The sequence below is a fragment of the Sinohyriopsis cumingii genome, chromosome 18 (assembly GCF_028554795.1).
Source record: "Sinohyriopsis cumingii isolate HCF-2022 chromosome 18, ASM2855479v2, whole genome shotgun sequence".
In the NCBI taxonomy this organism is placed as follows: Eukaryota; Metazoa; Mollusca; class Bivalvia; order Unionida; family Unionidae; genus Sinohyriopsis; species Sinohyriopsis cumingii.
In genome coordinates, this window is record NC_142978.1 from 50,944,443 (window position 1) to 50,966,394 (window position 21,952).

General features: G+C 33.5%; 1 protein-coding gene across 1 annotated transcript in view; it reads right to left on the reverse strand.

Moving 5' to 3' along the window:
• The window catches only part of LOC149776623 (uncharacterized), a 33,459-nt gene extending 16,504 nt beyond the window's left edge, over positions 1–16,955 (reverse strand). Inside the window, exons 1-4 of the mRNA XM_089942475.1 lie at positions 16,553–16,955; positions 15,080–15,170; positions 10,990–11,123; positions 2,532–2,613 (exon numbers count right to left, since the gene is read on the reverse strand). Coding sequence (XP_089798601.1) covers positions 2,532–2,613; positions 10,990–11,123; positions 15,080–15,170; positions 16,553–16,764 — 519 coding nt within the window. The 5' untranslated portion in view covers positions 16,765–16,955. The remainder of the gene's footprint in view (positions 1–2,531; positions 2,614–10,989; positions 11,124–15,079; positions 15,171–16,552) is intronic.
• Positions 16,956–21,952: the final 4,997 nt, after the last annotated feature.

Here is a 21,952-nt window from a genome sequence, read left to right on the forward strand (position 1 = left end):
TAATACGTGGAAAATCTATCTCATACAAAAAAGACATACCTTTTAAGCAACATGTTTTATTTTGGTTAAAACGAAACATTATTTTCATTTGTGGTGGAGTAGGGTCGAGTACTTTTGCACTTTATTTCTTAACATGAACGTACATAGTTACGAGCTTCTTAATAGTGGCTCGACTGCACCCATCCACCCACAAGCCCACATCCCTCCTTAATCCCCCACTGTGTACATGTATGCATAATGCTTAATAAATATTTAACTTTCTTAATTACTGTGCCCCTTTATACACACACACACACACACACATACAAACACGCGCACACAAATACATACACCTACACGCACACACATACAAACAGACAAGCACACACATACACACAAACACACACACACACACACACACACACACACAATAGAATGTCAGCATTGGCCTAATCATTGTTGTAGCTAATGATCCAAACTCGAATAACCTGATTTTCAACCAACAGAAAGTTTTAGATAAGATATATTTCACACTGCCGTAGAAAAATGAACTTCTTATTTATTTCCCAACCTGTCAAGTAATTTCCGTGGTGGATGAATCGGTTCTCGTTCGGAATTTTGGGCTGAGACTTTTAACGCCCACAAAACGAATTACAATATCACGGGCTTTTCCACTGACGAGGAGACTAAGGAGAAGACCCGAGATGTTTTGAATTATCCAAACTATGACATAACTGAATCTGTCACGTGGGGTTAGAAAAACCCTTTTCTCTATGCATATTTTACACTATAACCTCCGAGTAGTTAATTATTATTTCTATAACTAAACAAATATATTTCAAATTTCAGGAAATTATATCATGAGAAATGCGAGAATTATAAATGTATGAATTAGTTAATGTTATATAGTGACAGAACATCATACATAAATAATGTTACATTGTGACTGAACATCCTACATAAATAATGTTATATAATGACAAAACGTACTACATTAATAATATTATAGAGTGACAAAACGTACTACATAAATAATGTTATACAATGAAAAAACGTACTACATAAATAATATTATATACTGACTAAACATCCTACACAAATAATGTTATATAATGACTAAACATCCTACACAAATAATGTTATATAATGACAAAACGTACTATATAAATAATGTTATATAGTGACTAAAGATCCTACACAAATAATGTTATATAGTGACAAAGCGTACTTCACAAATAATGTTATATACTGACAAAAGGTACTACATAAATAATGTTATAGAGTGACAAAACGTACTAAATAAATACTGTTACAAGCTTTTTGCAGTAAGTATCCAAACATAGCCACCGATAATATTGGTTTGGAATCCCCTGGAATTTACAGAAGCATGATATTTGATAGACAGGAGGGCAGAGCAAACGATCGGTCTGCTTGGGGCGATATAAGAAAAAGGCAAATTTACTGCTCATTTTGAATTGTAAAAAAACTTTTAATATTACCAAATCTGAAAAAAATGCTTAAGATGGTCAAACAATATTAAATCTATAACTTTTTCTTCGATTTCGAAAATTAGACAAAAGTCTAGACTTAAATTATATTGAATTTAGGATCTTAGAAAAAAGATATCAAAGTATTAGAGTTAAACTTTTTGAATTTCATTTAAAATCTCGAAAGGTTTTAACTTTCGAAATTTCCATATTTGGTCGAAATTCTTCAAACTTGCATTCCAAGTACTGAATGTGGGATTTTTTGGCGTTACAGGCGCTCTAGCCCTAAGACTGCATTTCAAAAACTGAAATGTGGGTTTTTGTTGGCGTTACATACGCCCTTGCCCTAAGACTGTATTTCTAAGACTGAAATGTGGGTTTCTCGCGTTACATACACCTTTGCCTAAGACAGTATTTGAAAAACTGAAATGTGGGGTTTCTTTTGCGTTAAAAGACGCACTTGCCCTAAGACTGCACCGTAGTTAGTAATTACCAAGATTTAACGGATAAAAGTAAACTATAATGTGCTGCAAATTCAAACTGGCCATGGTTTAGTTAGGGCATGCACATATAACACTAATTGGCCATGGTTTAGTTATGGCATGCACATATAACACTAATTTGCCATGGTTTAGTTAGGGCGTGCAAATATAACACTAATTGGCCATGGTTTAGTTAGGGCGTGCAATATAACACTAATTGGCCATGGTTTAGTTAGGGCGTGCAAATATAACACTAATTGGCCATGGTTTAGTTAGGGCATGCAAATAAACACCTTCTGGCCATGGTTTAGTTAGGGCGTGCACATATAACACTAACTGGCCATGGTTTAGTTAGGACATGCACATATAACACTAATTGGCCATGGTTTAGTTAGGACGTGCAAATATAACACTAACCAAATGTGTAATCACCTGATACTTTTAACATTATATATTATTTGTCTAACAAATGAATAGATGGATGGATTGATGAATGTGCGAATCAATGAATGAGTGAATGAAAACGGGAAGGACGTGAAAAGGAATTATGATAGGAGCGAAGGATAAAAGGCTTTCTACTTACGTATTTAGTCGATTGTTTTTCTCCCGCTACATGTAAGATCCCTTCTGTCTGCTGCTCGCATGTCAGGGTGATGATCGACGTCCTGCAGTAGAAAATAGTCTCTGATTGATACAAATCATCACTGCATCATTTTCACACTTAATTTACATGTCACGATTACGCGGATTCCTTACCTTTATCTACCTTCTATTGTGTTATGTAGGCAGCATATTTAAAGTCCACAGAATAGCTCTGTTATGTAGGCAACACATTTCTAGTCCACATAATAGCCATGTTATGTAGGCAACATATTTCTAGTCCACAGAATAGCCGTGTTATTTAGGCAACATATTTCTAGTTTACAGGATAGCAGTGTTATGTAGGCAACACATTACTAGTCCACAGAATAACTGCGTTATGTAGGCAACATATTTCTAGTCCACATAATAGCCATGTTATGTAGGCAACATATTTCTCGTCCACAGAATAGCCGTGTTATTTAGGCAACGTATTTCTAGTTTACAGGATAGCTGTGTTATGTAGGCAACACATTACTAGTCCACAGAATAACTGCGTTATGTAGGCAACATATTTCTAGTCCACACAATTGCTGTATTATGTAGACAACATATTTATAGTCAACAAAATAGCTTTTTATGTAGTAATAACTTAGAAAAAAAAGTAATTAGAATCTTCATATATCATGTGAGAGTTTCTTTTCATTTTACAAGGAACACCGCCCCAAATGCCCCCGTATGCCCACTTTTATATCTTACCTCACTTTACAAGCTTTGCATTGACCGGTTTGATTTAGACGTAGTCTCTTTGACCTTTTGTTTCTGTCCTTTGTGTTTAAAAGTTCATAAGCACCTGGAAGGATATATGGTGCACATTCAAGTGAAGAATACCGCTTTGCCGAAACACACCAGCAAGTTTCAAACCCGTAGTCTTCATAGGGTTAGGTTGGCACTCTTACCAGTGAAACATCATTGCTTCATTTTTTCACCAGACGTTCAAATGAGTTCAAGAAGCATACCTTAAGCGAGATTGATTAAAATCGTGTTCAACACCCTTCTAGTTTTTTTTATTATATAAAAGTACAATGTTCAATATCAAAAAGGATGTCATGGTCTGCAGTCATGAAAATTTAATTTGGAGAATTATTTTTCAGGTAATTGGAAGGATATTCCTATTCATACATATTGTAGTGGACACTGCGGTTGCCAGAGTCATGCTGATTAAAATTGGACATAATGGTTCCTGAATTTGGTTGACTGTATTAGTCTTTAGTGCAGCTTGAGTCTGCTTGATATAAACTTCAATCTAATTCAAATCAGCATCTATTTTTAATAAGTAGATCTGATGGTCACGTGATGTTGACCCTTTCATTGATCAGTGAAATTGAAACGTTCCAATGTCTATAAGTGAAAAATGTGATTTGGAACAATAACTCTACCCAGCATAAAATGTGATTTGGAACAATAACTCTACCCAACATAAAATGTGATTAGGAATAATAACTCTACCCAGCATAAAATGTGATTTGGAACAATAACTCTACCCAACATAAAATGTGATTAGGAACAATAACTCTACCCAACATAAAATGTGATTAGTAATAATAACTCTACCCAACATAAAATGTGATTAGGAATAATAACTCTACCCAGCATAAAATGTGATTAGGAATAATAACTCTACCCAGCATAAAATGTGATTAGGAACAATAACTCTACCCAGCATAAAATGTGATTAGGAAGAATAACTCTACCCAGCATAAAATGTGATTTGGAACAATAACTCTACCCAACATAAAATGTGATTAGTAATAATAACTCTACCCAGCATAAAATGTGATTTGGAACAATAACTCTACCCAACATAAAATGTGATTAGGAACAATAACTCTACCCAACATAAAATGCGATTAGGAACAATAACTCTACCCAACATAAAATGTGATTAGGAATAATAACTCTACTCAGCATAAAATGTGATTAGGAATAATAACTCTACCCAACATAAAATGTGATTAGGAATAATAACTCTACCCAGCATAAAATGTGATTAGGAAGAATAACTCTACTCAGCATAAAATGTGATTAGGAATAATAACTCTACCCAGCATAAAATGTGATTAGGAATAATAACTCTACCCAGCATAAAATGTGATTTGGAACAATAATTCTACCCAACATAAAATGTGATTTGGAACAATAACTCTACCCAACATAAAATGTGATTAGTAATAATAACTCTACCCAACATAAAATGTGATTAGGAATAATAACTCTACCCAACATAAAATGTGATTAGGAACAATAACTCTACCCAACATAAAATGTGATTAGGAATAATAACTCTATCCTGCATAAAATGTGATTTGGAACAATAACTCTACCCAACATAAAATGTGATTAGGAACAATAACTCTACCCAACATAAAATGTGATTAGGAACAATAACTCTACCCAACATAAAATGTGATTAGGAATAATAACTCTACCCAACATAAAATGCAATGCTACGTCTGCTTGCTTATTATATATAACTCATGTGTGTGTGGATTTACTATTCAAAAAGCTACCGAAGCATGCAGTTTTATCGGCATCAGTCAAATCTTTATGTCAAAGATCTCGCTTTTTAATCAGACTTGCCAAGACTTCTTTCGCCGCAAACTTCGCATATTCATCCCTATACTCGCTCAACCAACAGTGTCTCACGTGAACTAAGGTAAGGGAGATAATTTCGTTTGTTGTCATATATATATCAAGGAGCTACGCAAGCGTCCGTGAACAACGTTAATTTTTCAAACCCTTAAACTGCTTATTGTCATAAAAAACAATGCAATTCAACTGATGCATATATGCCGTTAAGTTCGCCAGTTTTCAGGAAGTGAAGATAATATCTAAGTTCAAAAAAAAATCACGATCTCATCATTTTGTAGTTTGGATTAGATTTTATTTTTGATTTGTCATTTCACGTTTAATCATGAGTTGAATTTCAATATATGCCCTAGACTGTTATTGAGTTTCTAAAGAAAATGTTACATTTAATTCTTTGTGATGTGTAAATACTAACTTCAAATATTAACACTGATTATATTGTATTCTTGGTCACATTGTGGTCATCTCTGTAACACCAGTGCATGGAGTCTACGAAGCAAGGCGTTAGTCATCACTTGAAGTGTAGAACATTAAGAATCGTTTTTTTTTTTATTATTTATTCCTATCTCATCATACATCTACAAATTAAAATAATACACAATGATTTTTCACAATAATATAGCTACTTAATATAAGCTATTTTATGAATAGTATATCACTTTCTTCTGTAATACTCGTTTGGAGTTAGTTTTTGTTATTGTTACTTCTAAATCACCTTTTAAAATATCAATATAACTTTCGTTTTAACTGCAAGATATGAAATCGTCTTCGAATGGCTTGACTGGTTGCTTGTTTATCCATTCAAAATGATGGAAAGAAATTAGTTGGCACATGGACCAGCTATATCATATTTCGTTGTTTGGATAGATATTGAATGACCTTGACCTTGAATTATCAAAACTATTAGTCTAATATTGCTATTGCTACAGTACTCATTATTTACTTTTGCATGTCTGTCTGATATCATGCGGATCCCCCCCTCTAATTATCGATTCAAACATCATATGAATTCCCCTCTAATTTCAGATTCAAACGCCATGAAGATTCCTCCTCTAATTCCGGATTCAAACATAATACTTATCTCGCCTCTAGTTCTTGCCTCAAATGTCACGCAGATTTTCAATTTAATTCCGGATTCGGACATCAGGAATATGCAATAAACTCAGCAATTCTAAATCTGCATTACTTATTTTGAAACTTGCATCATTAGCCAGTCGAGGTGAAATTATTCATACACACATATTCTAAAGGTTTCAAGAATGACACGTAACATTATAGTATCGTTTGTTAAAGAGTGCAAATTTTAGTCGAAAAGAAAATTTTGTTCCAGATATTTCATGACATCATTAACATACTAAAAATTCGCTTCGCTATTTCCAATCCAGTTAAGTTCGAATAATATTTTTTAAGTGGTAAATTAGTTTCTTTAAATTGTTGTTTATAGTTCTTGTAAATTGATCTGATGCAGATAAAAAAATTCGTGATGGTTCATATTTTTCCGTTTTTATTGTCCACGATATATTCTGATGGTCCTTGTTTGCTTTTGTTACTCTCCATGAAGTATTATGATGGTCAGCAATGTGCTGCTTTTGTTATCCATAATGTATTTTGGTTTTGTTTACAGTCGATTATTGATTGGTTCTAGAATACTTTCGAAGTCACAATAAAAAAGTATAGTTTAGCTGGTGAAGGTAATTTAAAAATGTAACAATATAACCTTTTTCAGGCATCATCGGTATTCGTTTTTTTTTTAAATTTTATTTTACTGCATATTTTACTGCATTATTTTACTGCATATATTTCTTCTAGTAATTATAATTTAGAATAAAATAATACAGAATCGTATTACAAAAGTTTTTAATTTCGTGCCTTTTTCTTACTTTGCATGATATTATAGTAATTTTCATAAATCCTTTATTAATAAATAAGGATAATTGTTTCAATCAAATACGATTATCATATCTAAGTGGCTATTAATTTATACTTCCGTTATTCGCAATGGTTTACTACCAGTGGCGTAACGACCTCACCACGGGTCCCATAGCAAACGTTTCTACCGCCGCCCCCCCCCCCCTTACTGTCACTTTACTTTTTATTTTTTTTTTCCTGTTTCGGTCGGATCCCCAACACTGCAGGGCCCCACAACACTGCTGTACCTGCTACTACGGTAGTTAAAATATATATCATATTAAATTTGACTTTTATTTCTCTCCCGTCTTTTTATTGGACATTTATTAACACTGATTACATTAGGCAAGGTTATATTGTTGTGTCGTTTATCGATTATTCCATTAAAATATCTGTTGTCTTTATACTGAATGTTAAAATAGGCTTCTGTTTGCCATCCATTCTGGTAAAGCTTTGTATCAACCGCCTTTTAATGCCCATTATCTAAATCATTGCGTACTTCATGCGGACAAAATCCAACGTGAATCATGGCTTATTTACTGATGGCCAATATTAAAAGTGTTAGGTGTTTATGTGAACAAAACCCCAGGGTGTATTATGGAAAATAACCTGATGGTTTTTATCTATATATTTGAAGCATTAGGTAATTTGTACCAAAATAAACCTAGTGTGTATCAGTGATTATTTCCTGATGGGCCATATCTTTGTAATTGAAGCATTAGGTAATTTGTGCGGATAAAATCGAAATGTGTATCATGTATTGTTTATAATTACTCAGAATAACAAATACAGTTTGATGTATGTCTTCTTTTTTGGTTTTCTTAATTATGTTAACGGTTCTGATAAAAATCTTAATGATAAATCGTTAATTTTACAAGGACCTTAAATGTTTCTTCTTATCGTTTTAAATACGAAGTGTAAAACTTAATCAAAAGAAAGGTATCCTGATTACATACATGATTTCCTGCAGGGTGTATATATATATATATATATATATATATATATATATATATATATATATATATATATATATATATATATATATATATATATATATATATGCATTCCGTTTATTGTTCTTCCTGTCGGGAGACGGATTAGAGGAAGATTTAATTATCTTCCTTCAAATTTTGTTATTTCTGAATCAAAGATATTTTTCACTATTCAATCTAAAATTATTTATGTTTTAAGGGTGCCTTTGATGATTTAATAATCTTTTAATTTTGTTCCCTCCACATTTACAAGTTGATATTTTCTGATTATATTTGTCTGATTTTGTCATTTGCACCATTATGACACCATTTAGATTTGTAATATTTGCACCATCTGCATGCCTTTCCTTCATTGTATTACAACGCTTGTTTGGGTTATTAGGCTTTTTATCCACCTAAATTGCGAAGAAATTTATTGAGATGATGTATCTTGATCAATACTGCTGCAAAAGTAGATCACTGTTCCTCATATTTAAGATTTCATTGATTTGATTTCTGTCTCTGGCACAACTTAAGCTAGATGAATATGTGCATCCTAATTGACAAGTAAAATCTGACTTCATGGCGTAGATAACCTAGATAATAACTTTTCTAGGGGTAGATAACCTAGATAATAACTTTTCTAGGGGTAGATAACCTACTTAATAACTTTTCAAGCACATTTAAGAAAATGCAAGAACGTTTTCGAACAGTGATTTTAAAAGAGAACACACAAACAGCGTTAATGTTTATCGTATCAGCGTTTTACGTCTACTTTGGTGGTATAAGAGAATGTTATTAGTCATCATTTTTATATTTTATGCCCCGTCAATGTAGGTAAGTAGGTAGGCTGGTAGGTTGGCAGGTAGGTAGGTAGGCAAGTAGGTAGGTAGGTAGGTTTGATTGGTCCAATTAACAGTTCAAAGTTCAAATTTTAAACTGATTAAAAGCTCAAATTCAAAATGTACTAGACTGCAATTAGTCTTTGGTTACAACAGGGGCCACGATCGTTTTAGACTTTAGTTAGAATAGGGCCCAAGACCACTTTAGTCTTTAGTTAGAATAGGGGCCACGATCGATTTAGTCTTGAGCTAGAATAGGAGCTATGGTTGCTTTAGTCTTGTGTTAGAACAGGGGCAACAATCGCTTTAGTCTGAATGTACTTTGTACATGATAATTCTCACAATGGCTTTAGCAGACTAGTGGAAGTAGAGGTGAGCTACGTAATCGTTCATTTCCCTCTGGTTAATAATATGTCTGGGTAGTTATCTTAAAAATGGTTCATGTCACTAGTTTAACAGTATTCCAGATGAAGATATATTAACCAGCAAACTATGCACGTGTCTGAGAATTTGACTGCACTAAGCACTTAGGGCTGAAAAAAAGCAACACGATACTGTTCGTACCTCATACCGGAAGTAGTAAGTACAATATAATGACAAAGGAACAGCTATCTGAAGAAAACAATTTTACGTAGATATACTGATAGAGAAACAGCTATCTGAAGAAAACAATTTTACGTAGATATACTGATAGAGAAACAGCTATCTGATATCACATCTTAAATAGATATGATGTCAAAGAAACATCTGTCTGAAGACAACATTCGTACGTAATTACAGTGACAAAGGAACATCTGTTTGAAGACAACATTCGTACGTAATTACAATGACAAAGATACAGCTATCCAAAAATAATAGTCTCCAATAAATGCAGTAGCAACCGAGCAGCTATCTGAAGACAACATTCCAAAATAGATACAATCACAAAGGAACATCTGAAGACAATAGAGTCAAGAAAGGAATCCTTAAATCGGCCGGGTCCATCTCGTACCTAATAAGGCATATATATATATATATATATATATATATATATATATATATATATATATATATATATATATATATAATATTCATATCAGCTGGTCGCTTAAATAGACAGTTACAGAGAGTTTCCAACATCTGAAACTGAATTGCGAATTTGTTACAGTTTCAAAATAACTACATTTGCAAGTTCATTAAAATAAAAATGAAATTTAAAAAATCAAATTGTTTTCACGATGTGTCGAGTGATCTAATAAAGTTTACTTGTTTCAGTAATTTGTCGTATGTAAGAAATAGTTGTATACGTGAAAGAATAAAAGAGAAGAACGTCTTAACCATTTTACACCAATAATCACCATGACAGCTGATGTATATATGAACATCGAGTAGCAGATAACTCGAGACACCTTATGCTGATAGCTACTCTTCAGATTTGGAAAACAGTACATGTTTGCTCAGATACATGAATGTGGGATTTTAGAAGTCTTGTTCTATTGACGGAAAGATCTAATTTACAACTTATATGAGAACATTAGGAGATAACAAATTTACGCGAAGTATTTACATAAGAAAACATGTGTTTGGATGAACATCACACTGAATTATGGTTTATCATCTCCTCCGTCCTCCAAAAAGATAATCAAAATAAGCAAAATTATTTTTCTCACAACATATTTACATCATTCACGTTTCTGATAATAATTATGAAACTAATATAAGTCAATCATTTCAGGCATGCTTATATTTCTGTGTACAAAACATATTTGTTAAATAGATTGACGAGTGACGAGACAACGACGTATTTCTGCACAGTCCAACGTAAAAGCATGGTCACCGACCTACCTTCCATTTATTACACACGGCGGTCAAGCTAATGGGCGGGAGGGGGTAACTTTTCATCGCAAATCATGGTATCGCAATTGTTGTGTATTACAGTTCAGGGCATTGCTATTTTAAACAATTCTCAGATTCGCTTCACAGAGGAGAATGTAAAAAGAAAATTTACTAATGCTGCTAAGCTAGCATACACGTACACGACCCGTCCATTTGCCACATCAGTTACATTCGCAAATAATTAATGTGAGCTTAAAACTGAAAAGGGAAATATTACCTGCTTACTCCCTCTTGTACAGCTGTATAGCTTAGAGTTAGCTTCCCCGTGTTATCACTTGCGAAGACAGCACTGTTCTGGTCGCCCACTGAATAGTATTCGGGTCTCGGAATGAATGGCCTTTTCTGACAAACCTGTGCAATAAACACGCATAAATCAAATAACCAATTATGCAGGCAAACAAGAAAGGAAGCAATGTTATTTGATCACAGATTGGTGCCAAGGGCAAAGATCATGTGGGAAAGTCTATCCTGTTGATTGTAAGTATCTGTTCCAAGGCGTTTGGGTATATATATATATATATATATATATATATATATATATATATATATATATATATATATATATATATATATATATATATATATATATATAGGGTATATTTATTTATACGATAGCCTTCCGATGGTACTTTGACCAGGTTTCTGTGTTACAATGCAGGTTAGTTATTTGTAAGATTCATTTCTGATAGTACTTTTACCAGATTTCATAGTTATATACAGGTTATTGTTTATTTTGAGACCTTATAATGGTCATTTTACCAGGTTTCACAGTTCCTGTACAGGCTAGTGTTAATTATAAGAGACATCTCTGATGGTGCTGTCTGAACGACTGAGCTAACCATCTTTCCATTTTTGGTACATTATATTGGGTTTATGCATTACTTGATATCAACTGGTTGATTGCTACTTAAAAGCACATCAGCACATTAAATGTAATACCGACTCAAATTTAATGGTATATCAATATGTTAAAACATCTTGAGGTGTCAAAGCAACGTGAGTAAAGTGTTTTGCATAGATCAACACCACGGCAGCACGCTCTAGCTTATCTTGACATTATACAGACCTAGAACCAATGAGTGTGAATGAAGGACTTCGAACCACTGGACTTGACGACACCTTGTTAGCTTTGCACCAACATGGATAAATTAACTCAAAAACATTCCAGAATGCTTACTGTGGGTTCCTTAAGCGTTAATAAATTCCATCGCTTGAAGCTGGGAAATATTTCCATCCATTCATCAATCACCAATAATCAATCTACAAAATCACACTGTCATCTTGTTGTTGGATAATCCTTCAATCCATCCATTAATGATCATTAATCGGTCGTCAGTCCACTAAAAACTCACCATGCCAGTCTTTATGTTGTTATGTTTATCTATTTTGTGTGTTTAACATTTGTCCTTGATTATTAATTGTAATATATATTTTAGGCAATATAGTACATGACTAACTTTTGTCCATGATTGTAAACTAAACTTTGAGATAATATATGTAAACACGTTTACTTGGATTTGAGTTAGGACATTGGTTTTCCCCTTGGAAATTCACGCTCTACCTGATATTTGTCAGGTTAATTCAGTACAATTTAAATAAACAGACCTGACCTTGTTTACAGTTTGGAGTAATCTTCTATCATCACGATGGATGTTTTTTCTTCTTCAGAAATGTTTTTGCGACATAGGTCAAGTGGGGATGAATATAAGGTTGATTGCATCATCATTATACATCCCTATCTCAACATCTCTTTTTGTTGAATCAGATTTGATTATGTTCAGTATTAATTTAAGATAATTTATTTATTTTAATTATTCATTGGGATTACAAAGAGATTTCTGACGTTTGGATTAATCATTATTGTTGGGATTATTGTGAATTCATTCAAATGACATTTTGAATTAAACCATTGTAATACATCAAGACTATATGCATTCAAATATATTGGTACATCAGCAGATTTAATATAAAATTTTATTCGGAACACCACATGAATTCATTAGGAATACTCTCTACGTTCGGACTTGTGATAGAACTTTTAGGACTATTTGGGATTTAATTGACAATGCAGTGAGTTACTTGTTCTTCACTTTGGATTCGAGGGAATTCATTTTTTTAAAATTTGACAAAACATGTTGAATTTGCTTTTTTTGTACTTAGTTGAAGACCACAGAGTCTCAAAATTATGTTATAGTATTTGCCGCAGGACATTCGTGTAACGTGGATTGATTGATTGATTGATTGATTGATTTGATTAGTGTCAAACTGCACATCAACACACTGAAGGTTTTATCTATTTTTTGTCGTTAGTTTTTGTTCTGTATTTTTGGTTTATTGTCATTTATCTGCTGTAATAATTAAGGAAGAATAACCAAGATACTGATCTTGCAGTTCTTTTGTCATATTGTTGTTATTACTCTGATCAAACCATCCACATATATATAGTCTTACTGTCAGTTATTTGCCATATTTTGGAGGTGGGCTTTGTTCTATCAAATCCAAGACAAGGTTTAAGGGGGCATGAGCACTAGTTCATATACCGCTATTAAGGAATTTTATATTTTTCCATTTATTATTTTGTGTTTTAGGAATACATGTTTTATTTTCTCTAACAAATTTCTGTTTTTACAGATTTTACCGATATTTTAAAACTATATCACTTTTACTGACATCCTTTATACTCGGCACCGTACGTCTGTGCTGATTTGCCCTTATACATACATTCCTATTTACTACTTACACATACATACATACATACATACATACATACATACATACATACATACATACATACATACATACATACATACATACATGTCTTTCAGTACCTTTTTGCATTCAGTTCAAACTGAACATTCGCAGATTAGTAATTTAGTCTCATTCGGTCAACATTAATAACATCTTTTAAAACATGAAATGTGATTACTTTACGTTGTTTTATAAGAATCAACTATTGCACACCATGCTTGCTGCAAAACTTAAGCAAACAACTATCTTTGAAAACAATTTTGGGGCAATTAATGATGGATATTTATGTAAGTATTTCGTGAATATGAGGATCAGTTTTACCTTGCAAACATCACCTTCTTGTCAGATTACTACAATACAGACTTTTCACCGTCAAGAAGGTTGTTGGTTAAAATAATAATTTATGCCTCCCCAACGACTTTCTTATAATCATTTGTTATACATATTTAATTTATATTGCGTACCTGGCTTTTGTCATGTTCCGGGTTGTTCATACTTGACATATGCTATCTTTTTTGGGATGTTTACTCAATCTGAGATTGAGGCCTAACTATGTTTACAACTTTAAAAACGAGCAAATCATCAATTTGATGGAAATGTCCGCTGTACATGACCATCATCAAGGAAATTCAAGGGCATTCCCCTTGTTCAGCTGACAGTTTATATACAAATCAAAGTTAGGTAAAAAGATATTCATTCTTGTATCATATTTTATCGTATTCAGATATAATTTGAGTGGAAATATTTTTTAAATTATTCAATGGAATTACAAAGTGTTGATTGACTTTGTATAATAAAACACTACACGCGGATTATTAAGGACTAATTCAAATACATTCTGAATTATATCATTATGGTACTTCAAAACTATGACACATCAGCACCTCCAAGACTATCGGTACATCGGCATTGTCAAGACCATTGACATATCGGCACCCTCAAGACTATTTTAATTCAGTCGGACATTTTATACTTTTAACTTGTGATAGAGTAATTCCATTATTTGGAATTTAATTTCCAATACCACAAGTTTCTTTTGTATTTTCACTTTGTATTTTTTGCAAATAAACTGCTGAAATTTTCTACACGTGTTACTTTTTTTTAAACATAGAGTTGTAACACAATTTATAAAGATAATGTACGACGTTCTGTTGAATGTAATCATCCTAACAAGCGTCACTTATTGTAATTAATTATTGTAATTATTGTAATTAGCTAATTACGTTCTACAGGATTAATTGTTTTCACAGACACATTTGAAACTGACGAAGCACTTGCTTCGTCGAATAATTCTTGAAGCCAACAATATATGTATGTCCCATTTAGTTTATTTACTTACCCTACCAAAAACCTTTCTGCACTAAACTATTGCAAAATATAACATATACTGTTGTCATTCAATGTTCTTTTTTTTTATAGAGAATTGACTGTATTAATTTATCACATTACAGATTGATTCAAAATCGTAAAATACTCAATTAAAATTTGAATCGGGTTTTAACAAAAATTAGGAATGTGTTAACACTGACACTTATCACATGTAACCATAACAACCTTACCGCCATGTTATTGCAGCTCCCTTCAGAAAATGGGGTGCAAGGATTCCAGGAGAACATATCATTTCCATGTTCATCCGGTACGTCAAGAAACCTAAGAAATAAATTACACAATCTAGAGCATTGTACACTGATTTACCTTTAAAGTAGCAATGATCGCGTGGCTTCAGATGTTTATCTAGAAAGAATATCCCCCAAAAAGGCGGTCTCTTGGTTTTAACATTTACTGGAACAGTATAGTCGCATGATCCGCAAAAAGAAGAAAGAAAGAAACAAAACAATCGTTCTGATAAATATGGGCGCGGCCACATACATACGAGAGAGAGAGAGAGAGAGAGAGAGAGAGAGAATACAGTATACACGTGTGTGTATGTATGTGTTTTAGCTGAATAACTCTCATGAAGTTTGAACCATTTGGTGGCATTTATATATCCATCCCAGCTGTATTGAATACTTAATATTGACTCATTTTTACACTTAGTTCCGGCGATATTTACAAATGGTTACAGTTAGCTTTCGAGACCAGATCAATCCATCATATGCCAATGTTACAGCTAACTTTAGAGACCATATAAACCCATCCTTGGCAATGTCACAGTTAGCTTTAGACAACATATAAATCCATCCCTGACAATGTCACAGTTAGCTTTAGAGACCAGATACATCCATCGCGTGACAATGTTACAGTTAGCTTTAGAGACCAGATAAATCCATCGCGTGACAATGTTACAGTTAGTTTTAGAGACCATATAGATCCGTCCTGTAACAATGTTATAGTTAGCTTTAAAGACCAGACAAAATCACCCCTGACAATGTCACAGTTAGCGTTAGAGACCAGATAAATACACCCCTGACAATGTCACAGTTAGCTTTAGAGACCCTATAAATCGATCCTTGACAACGTTACAGTTAGCTTTAAATACCAGATAAATCAATCCCTGACAATGTTACAGTTAGCTTTAGAGACCAGATAACTCCATCCCATGACAATTTACATTTCTTGCCAGCTGAATGTAACCATGTTAATCCTATGGACATATTTTTACATAGGATATCACAACCATTGATTAATTTTCACAGTCCCGAAAGTGGTATTTTTGTACTGGTGGTATAACGTTAATTTACTTAACACCCAGCATATGTCTATCTCGATGTCTGATTTTCAGTCTTACAGGTAATTTTGAGATATCTACTTTGTCAGATTCAAGTTGAACTAAAATCAGTTCTCATTCACAAAGAATGTCTGATTTCGACTTAAGAAGAATTGATATACCTGTATGTCTGGTTCGATGGCAACCATTGTAACAGCTTCTATCTTAAAATGCATAGAGTCAGTCTTAAGTCGTAAATAAGAGGAAACTGAGAGAAGTTGGAGCAGGAGAAAGAAGCAGATAAAGAGACACATGGGGAGATGGAATCAATACTATTTTGCTTGAAGCTTTGTCAAACTCTATATCGGTGTTCAGATTTACTCACCTTGGCGTCCCTCCACTGCTGTCTAACGGGCTCAGATCAACTGTGCTTCCATCGCTATAGATACATGAACAGGCTGACGTCTTGGTGCACGTGTCGCTATTGGCGCGCGACAACACCGTCACCAGCACGATACATACTTGCAATAATGAAGTCTCTATTTTCGTTTGCTTTCTACCTGTGCTTTCCATGTCTGGCAAACCTTTCATTAACATACTTGTCCAGAATTGTTAAAAATGATCAACTGATATACCTTCGAAGCTAATTCTATTAATATGTGCCTCCCACTGAGTGAGCACAGCCGTGGTAGTTGTGACATGAATCACATGTAAAGCAATGATACCCTCAAGTTATGATAATTTACAACACTGGGAAGAGTGCGATGATAACGTGTACATTACATTTATTGCAGTCATATGCTGACTATAGACTATTCATGTGACACAATGAGCGGTTGACATTTATTTATATCTACCCTGCTTAATCAGTACTTGAATTGAGAAACCATGTAACACCCTAAGCGAAGATGTACATTTACGTTTACAAATCTGGTAGCTTTGAGACGAGTTTATGCTCGCTTTAAATAGATTGTAGTGTTACACTGGTGTATGTCTCAAGATGACAACTGATGCAGAGCTATTAGCTAAGCTACCCGTCACAGAGTTTCAGTAAAGTTAACTAAGGTGCCCGTCACAGAGTTTCAGTTGAGTTGTTAACTAAGGGCCCGTCACAGAGTCTCTGTAGCAATGGAAACAATCGAGTCGGACTCGTGATGGTTTTATTCCTTCAAAAAGTGTGTCCGGTTCAGAGAACAACAGAAGAGGACAGAACGGAACATTACATACTTCTTGTCGCAATTGATATCCCTTTATGTGATAGCTCAATGAGGAGTTCTGACCAAACAAACAACATCAAGTCTAATTTAGAGAAAGACAATTAGTACTTACATGCTGTATGAATGTTGGGTTGTATAAGAAAGTATTTCCGTTTTGAGATGACTTGTTATTAGAAGATTTAGAAACGTATTTAAATTTAAAATGTAGAGGACTTTAGACATTTGTATATCTCAAATTCAAAATTTCTACCATGTTCACGCATTACAGGTTTTAAAAGTGCTATTATATTATTTGCGAAGATAATTTCAATGTGATATTCTCAAAAAATTTCAACTATAATTCGTCAGATTAGTAAAAGCAAGGAATTGTGTTTTAATCCTTCTTTTTTTTAAAATTGACATTTTTTAAAAATAATTTCAAATTCGCTTGTTACTAATCAAGACCATACTTATTCAGTTGACTTCTCACATAAATAAAAAAAATATCCTAAATCACTCATTAACGTTTTGGATTTCAGTTAAAAAGCTTAAGACTTATTCTCATTACATATTTTAGTATTGTAACGCTATTATTAATTAAATGGAAGTTCATGAGGTCGATGTGTATTTAAGATTTCTGTAATAGGATGTAAAACTCTATTAGCTAACACCAATAACCCAAAATATATATCCCCATATTTAAAAAAAATGAAAAGAATAAAGGAACAGATACGTTGATAGTCTAATAAACATACACACAACATAAACACGCAAAATTTTTGTTTCCATCTAGAACAGTTTATGTTACATACACTATTAATCAATATTACGAGTTAAGTAATGTTTTCTTGGGTAAATGTTGTCGCAAGTATTGCGTACCAGTGATAAACTGATGTTGGGCTGGAATTTTGTAAGATTGCATTGGGAAGGTTATGCTTTTAATGTACGCCATATTCCCCACAGGTTTTCATTCGCCGTATCCAGTATCGTTTCATTGTAAAATTTCGTTTTGTCTTTGTTTGTCCGTTTTCTGAAATCAACGGTTGTACCAACATCACTATGCTATGGCCTAAATACGGGATATAACGTTAAGGACAGAAACGACGCATTAACTGAAGGAATTTCTTGATGCTATGATATCTGCAATATAGGGTATACAATGAATATACACAATTGAAAGGTAAGGTGGAGATAATAAAAAAATGATCAAAAGGTCATCGTACTTGTTGATGCAACGACTCCTTTTAAAGGGATAACCCTAAAACAGGAATGTGACAAGGCGATAGAGACGTGTACGAGTATGATGACGTGATATTCCAAAATATGATTTAAACTGGATAATGCTTAATTTGAAAAATAAATATGCAAATGTGTCCCCAGTGTATAGCCTCATAGAGAAAGTAGTCTTGTTCTGTAAAGAAACAGGAAAAAATAATAATAACGGAACTAGGGGATTATATACAATTCCAGACACAAATTGGATGAAAAGTTGTTAAAACATTAAATAAATAACCAAAAATATTCTCCTACATAATCCCACGGCATATATCTCCCCCTCATCGTACCTATCAGAGTTGGCGTCTTATATTGTTGGACTGCGAGTACAGTTGTTATAATGTTAGTCTTTGAACAACCCCCTCTCCTCTCAATCCCTATGTCCATTTACTTATAGTTTTAAATTCATTTGTAACGAGCCACAGTGAAAGTAATGTAAACCCAACGTTCTTCTTTGCAGATTTTGAGTTTCCCACCTTTTGTTTTCAAATCTATTCAAAGAAAGAATTATTTATATTTAGAAACATTGCAAAGACTTGTTATTTGATTGTCTCAAATCAATTTCTTCAAATTTCTAAAGAAAATGTAAACCGCAGTTTTTATTTCGTTTAAAATGCATGCAGTGTTTATACCTTCGAGTTCAATGTTTACATTACTTTGCACGTGACTCTAAAGAATTTAGTATAAAGTAGTTCTCCTTATTGTTTATACAGAAATAAACGCAACTAGGCTTGATCATATGGCTATATTCTGAACACTGGAAATCTTCCACACATATAGCAACTGACGCAACTACAATTATGATATAACAACACCTACCAGCATGTCATAACTTTTATTAACAAGAATCACAAGAATGGATCGACACAGTCGTTTCACCATAATCCAAAATGTTGACATATTAAGTATATAGTTTCAAAGCTTGTTTTCGGTTACTTTATATTAAATCGTTAATACTTTCTACTTAGGATTGCTGATTACCAATACCCGATATTATAATTTACAAGTTGTGTAAATAGCATTGTATCTCTTACCTAAATTCCAATGAAAACAACTTATATAGGCAGCAAAACAGTCTCCTCGTATAATTCAGTCAATGTAGATAATACAGGAGAGCGTTACTGTAGTATCTCTGTTCATCTCGTGTTATATATTCAGGCTATACAAGACTGTTCCTTTCTGTAGTCGAATCAAGCGGATTCAATGGTACTTTTTTTTCCAGTGCCCACATTATATAGAAATACATATATACCCTTTAATCTGGTTCGACCCATAGTCACAATCCTTAATTATAACAATTCCTAACTCTTAGAGTACTCTGGGTACAGGACTCAAAGTCTTTAACTATAACATATCCATATCCAGTCTTCTGGTGGGCTTTGAGTTCAAGACACAAAGTCCTTAACTATAATATATGTCTTCTGGAGGCCTTTGAGTTCAAGACACAAAGTTCTTAGCTATAATATATGTGTTCTGGAGGCCTTTGAGTTCAAGACACAAAGTCCTTAACTATAATATGTGTGTTCTGAAGACATCTGAGTATAAAAGTCGATGACTTTAAATAAAACATGCCTAGTGGAGATGATGAGTTGTCCATATTCTGTAGACTTGATAATGAAACTGAATTTCATGTTGGAAAATGTTTCAGAGTACCGGACCATGTCTTACAAAGACGCAAATAACGATAAAGAAATACTACTTAGGTTATATCACTTGGTATGTTTAATGTTCCTATGATGTTAAAGACAAATATATCAGGAATAAACATTGCGTTGACTTTAAAATGCAAGCACATACAAACACAACATAACACAAAATATGATAAAAGCAACATAATATCAGCTAAATGTATTTATATGAATATTCATATTTACAAAAATATAAAGTTAAATTTCATGTCTAAACAAGTAAATGTCAGTGAATGTTTAGATGAAAATACTAAGGTGCGTACATCAACTAATATTATTACATTGGGATTTCAAGGTGCGTACATCAACTAATATTATTACATTGGGATTTCAAGGTGCGTACATCAACTAATATTATTACATTGGGATTTCAAGGTGCGTACATCAACTAATATTATTACATTGGGATTTCAAGATGAGTACATTTACTAATATTCCATTGAGATTTCAAGACGGGTACGTGAATAATATTATTGTCTTGGGACTTCAAGTTGCGCACATCGACTAATATTACACTTTTATTTCAAGACGAGGGATTTCAAGAAATACAGAAATCAATGCATTTGTTCAGCTTTACCTGCTTGAGTAGTTAGACCTGTCAGTCTCCTCAGATTGGAGATAACATCACATAATAAGAAACAAAAAGCCAGATCCCGAGTCTGCATATGAGTACACTCACTGCCACTTCTGTGTAGAGTTTTATTACACTCACTGCCACTTCTGTGTAGAGTTTTATTACACTCACTACCATTTCGGTGTAGAGTTTAATTACAACCACTGCCACTTCGGTGTAGAGTTTATTACACTCACCGGACATAGTTACATCACTCATGTTGAGGATAGAAAAACCAGTTAGTTTGTTCAGGTTAAGGACACAATCACGTAATGTAGTATGCACAAGATCTAGAGTCTCTCCATGATTACACTCACTTACACTTAAATCTGGAGTTTTATTACACTCACATGACATAGTTACATCATTTATGTTGAGTATAGTAAGATAGTTACATTACTGATGTCAGGAGCATTAGACCAATTTGTCTGTTTAGGTCAATGATAGCAAACAGGTCATGGAACGAGGCTGTCCAGGTCAAGGATACCGACATGTCATGTAATGAGTCTTTTCAGGTCAAGAATACCAACATCATATGTTATGAGGCTGTTCAGGTCAAGGATACCAACATGACATGTAATGAGTCTTTTCAGGTCAAGGATACCAACATTAGATGTAATGAGTCTTTTCAGGTCAAGGATACCAACGTGACAAGTTAAGAGGCTGTTCAGGTCAAGGATACCGACATGTCATGTAATGGGGCTGTTCAGGTCAAGGATACCAACATGTCATGTAATGGGGTTGTTCGGGTCAAGGATACCAACATTAGATATAATGAGTCTTTTCAGGTCAAGGATACCAACATGACAAGTTATGAGGCTGTTCAGGTCAAGGAAACAAACATGTCGTGTAATGAGTCTCATCTTCAGGTCAATTCCGTTAGATCTTTCTGTTGGATATTTATACATTGTTATGCATATGTAATTTAATTATTTGTTTGTTTGTTTTAAATTTCTTTGTATTCCATTACATGCTATTATAAGGTAATTTTGTCTATGGGATTTGACATTTTG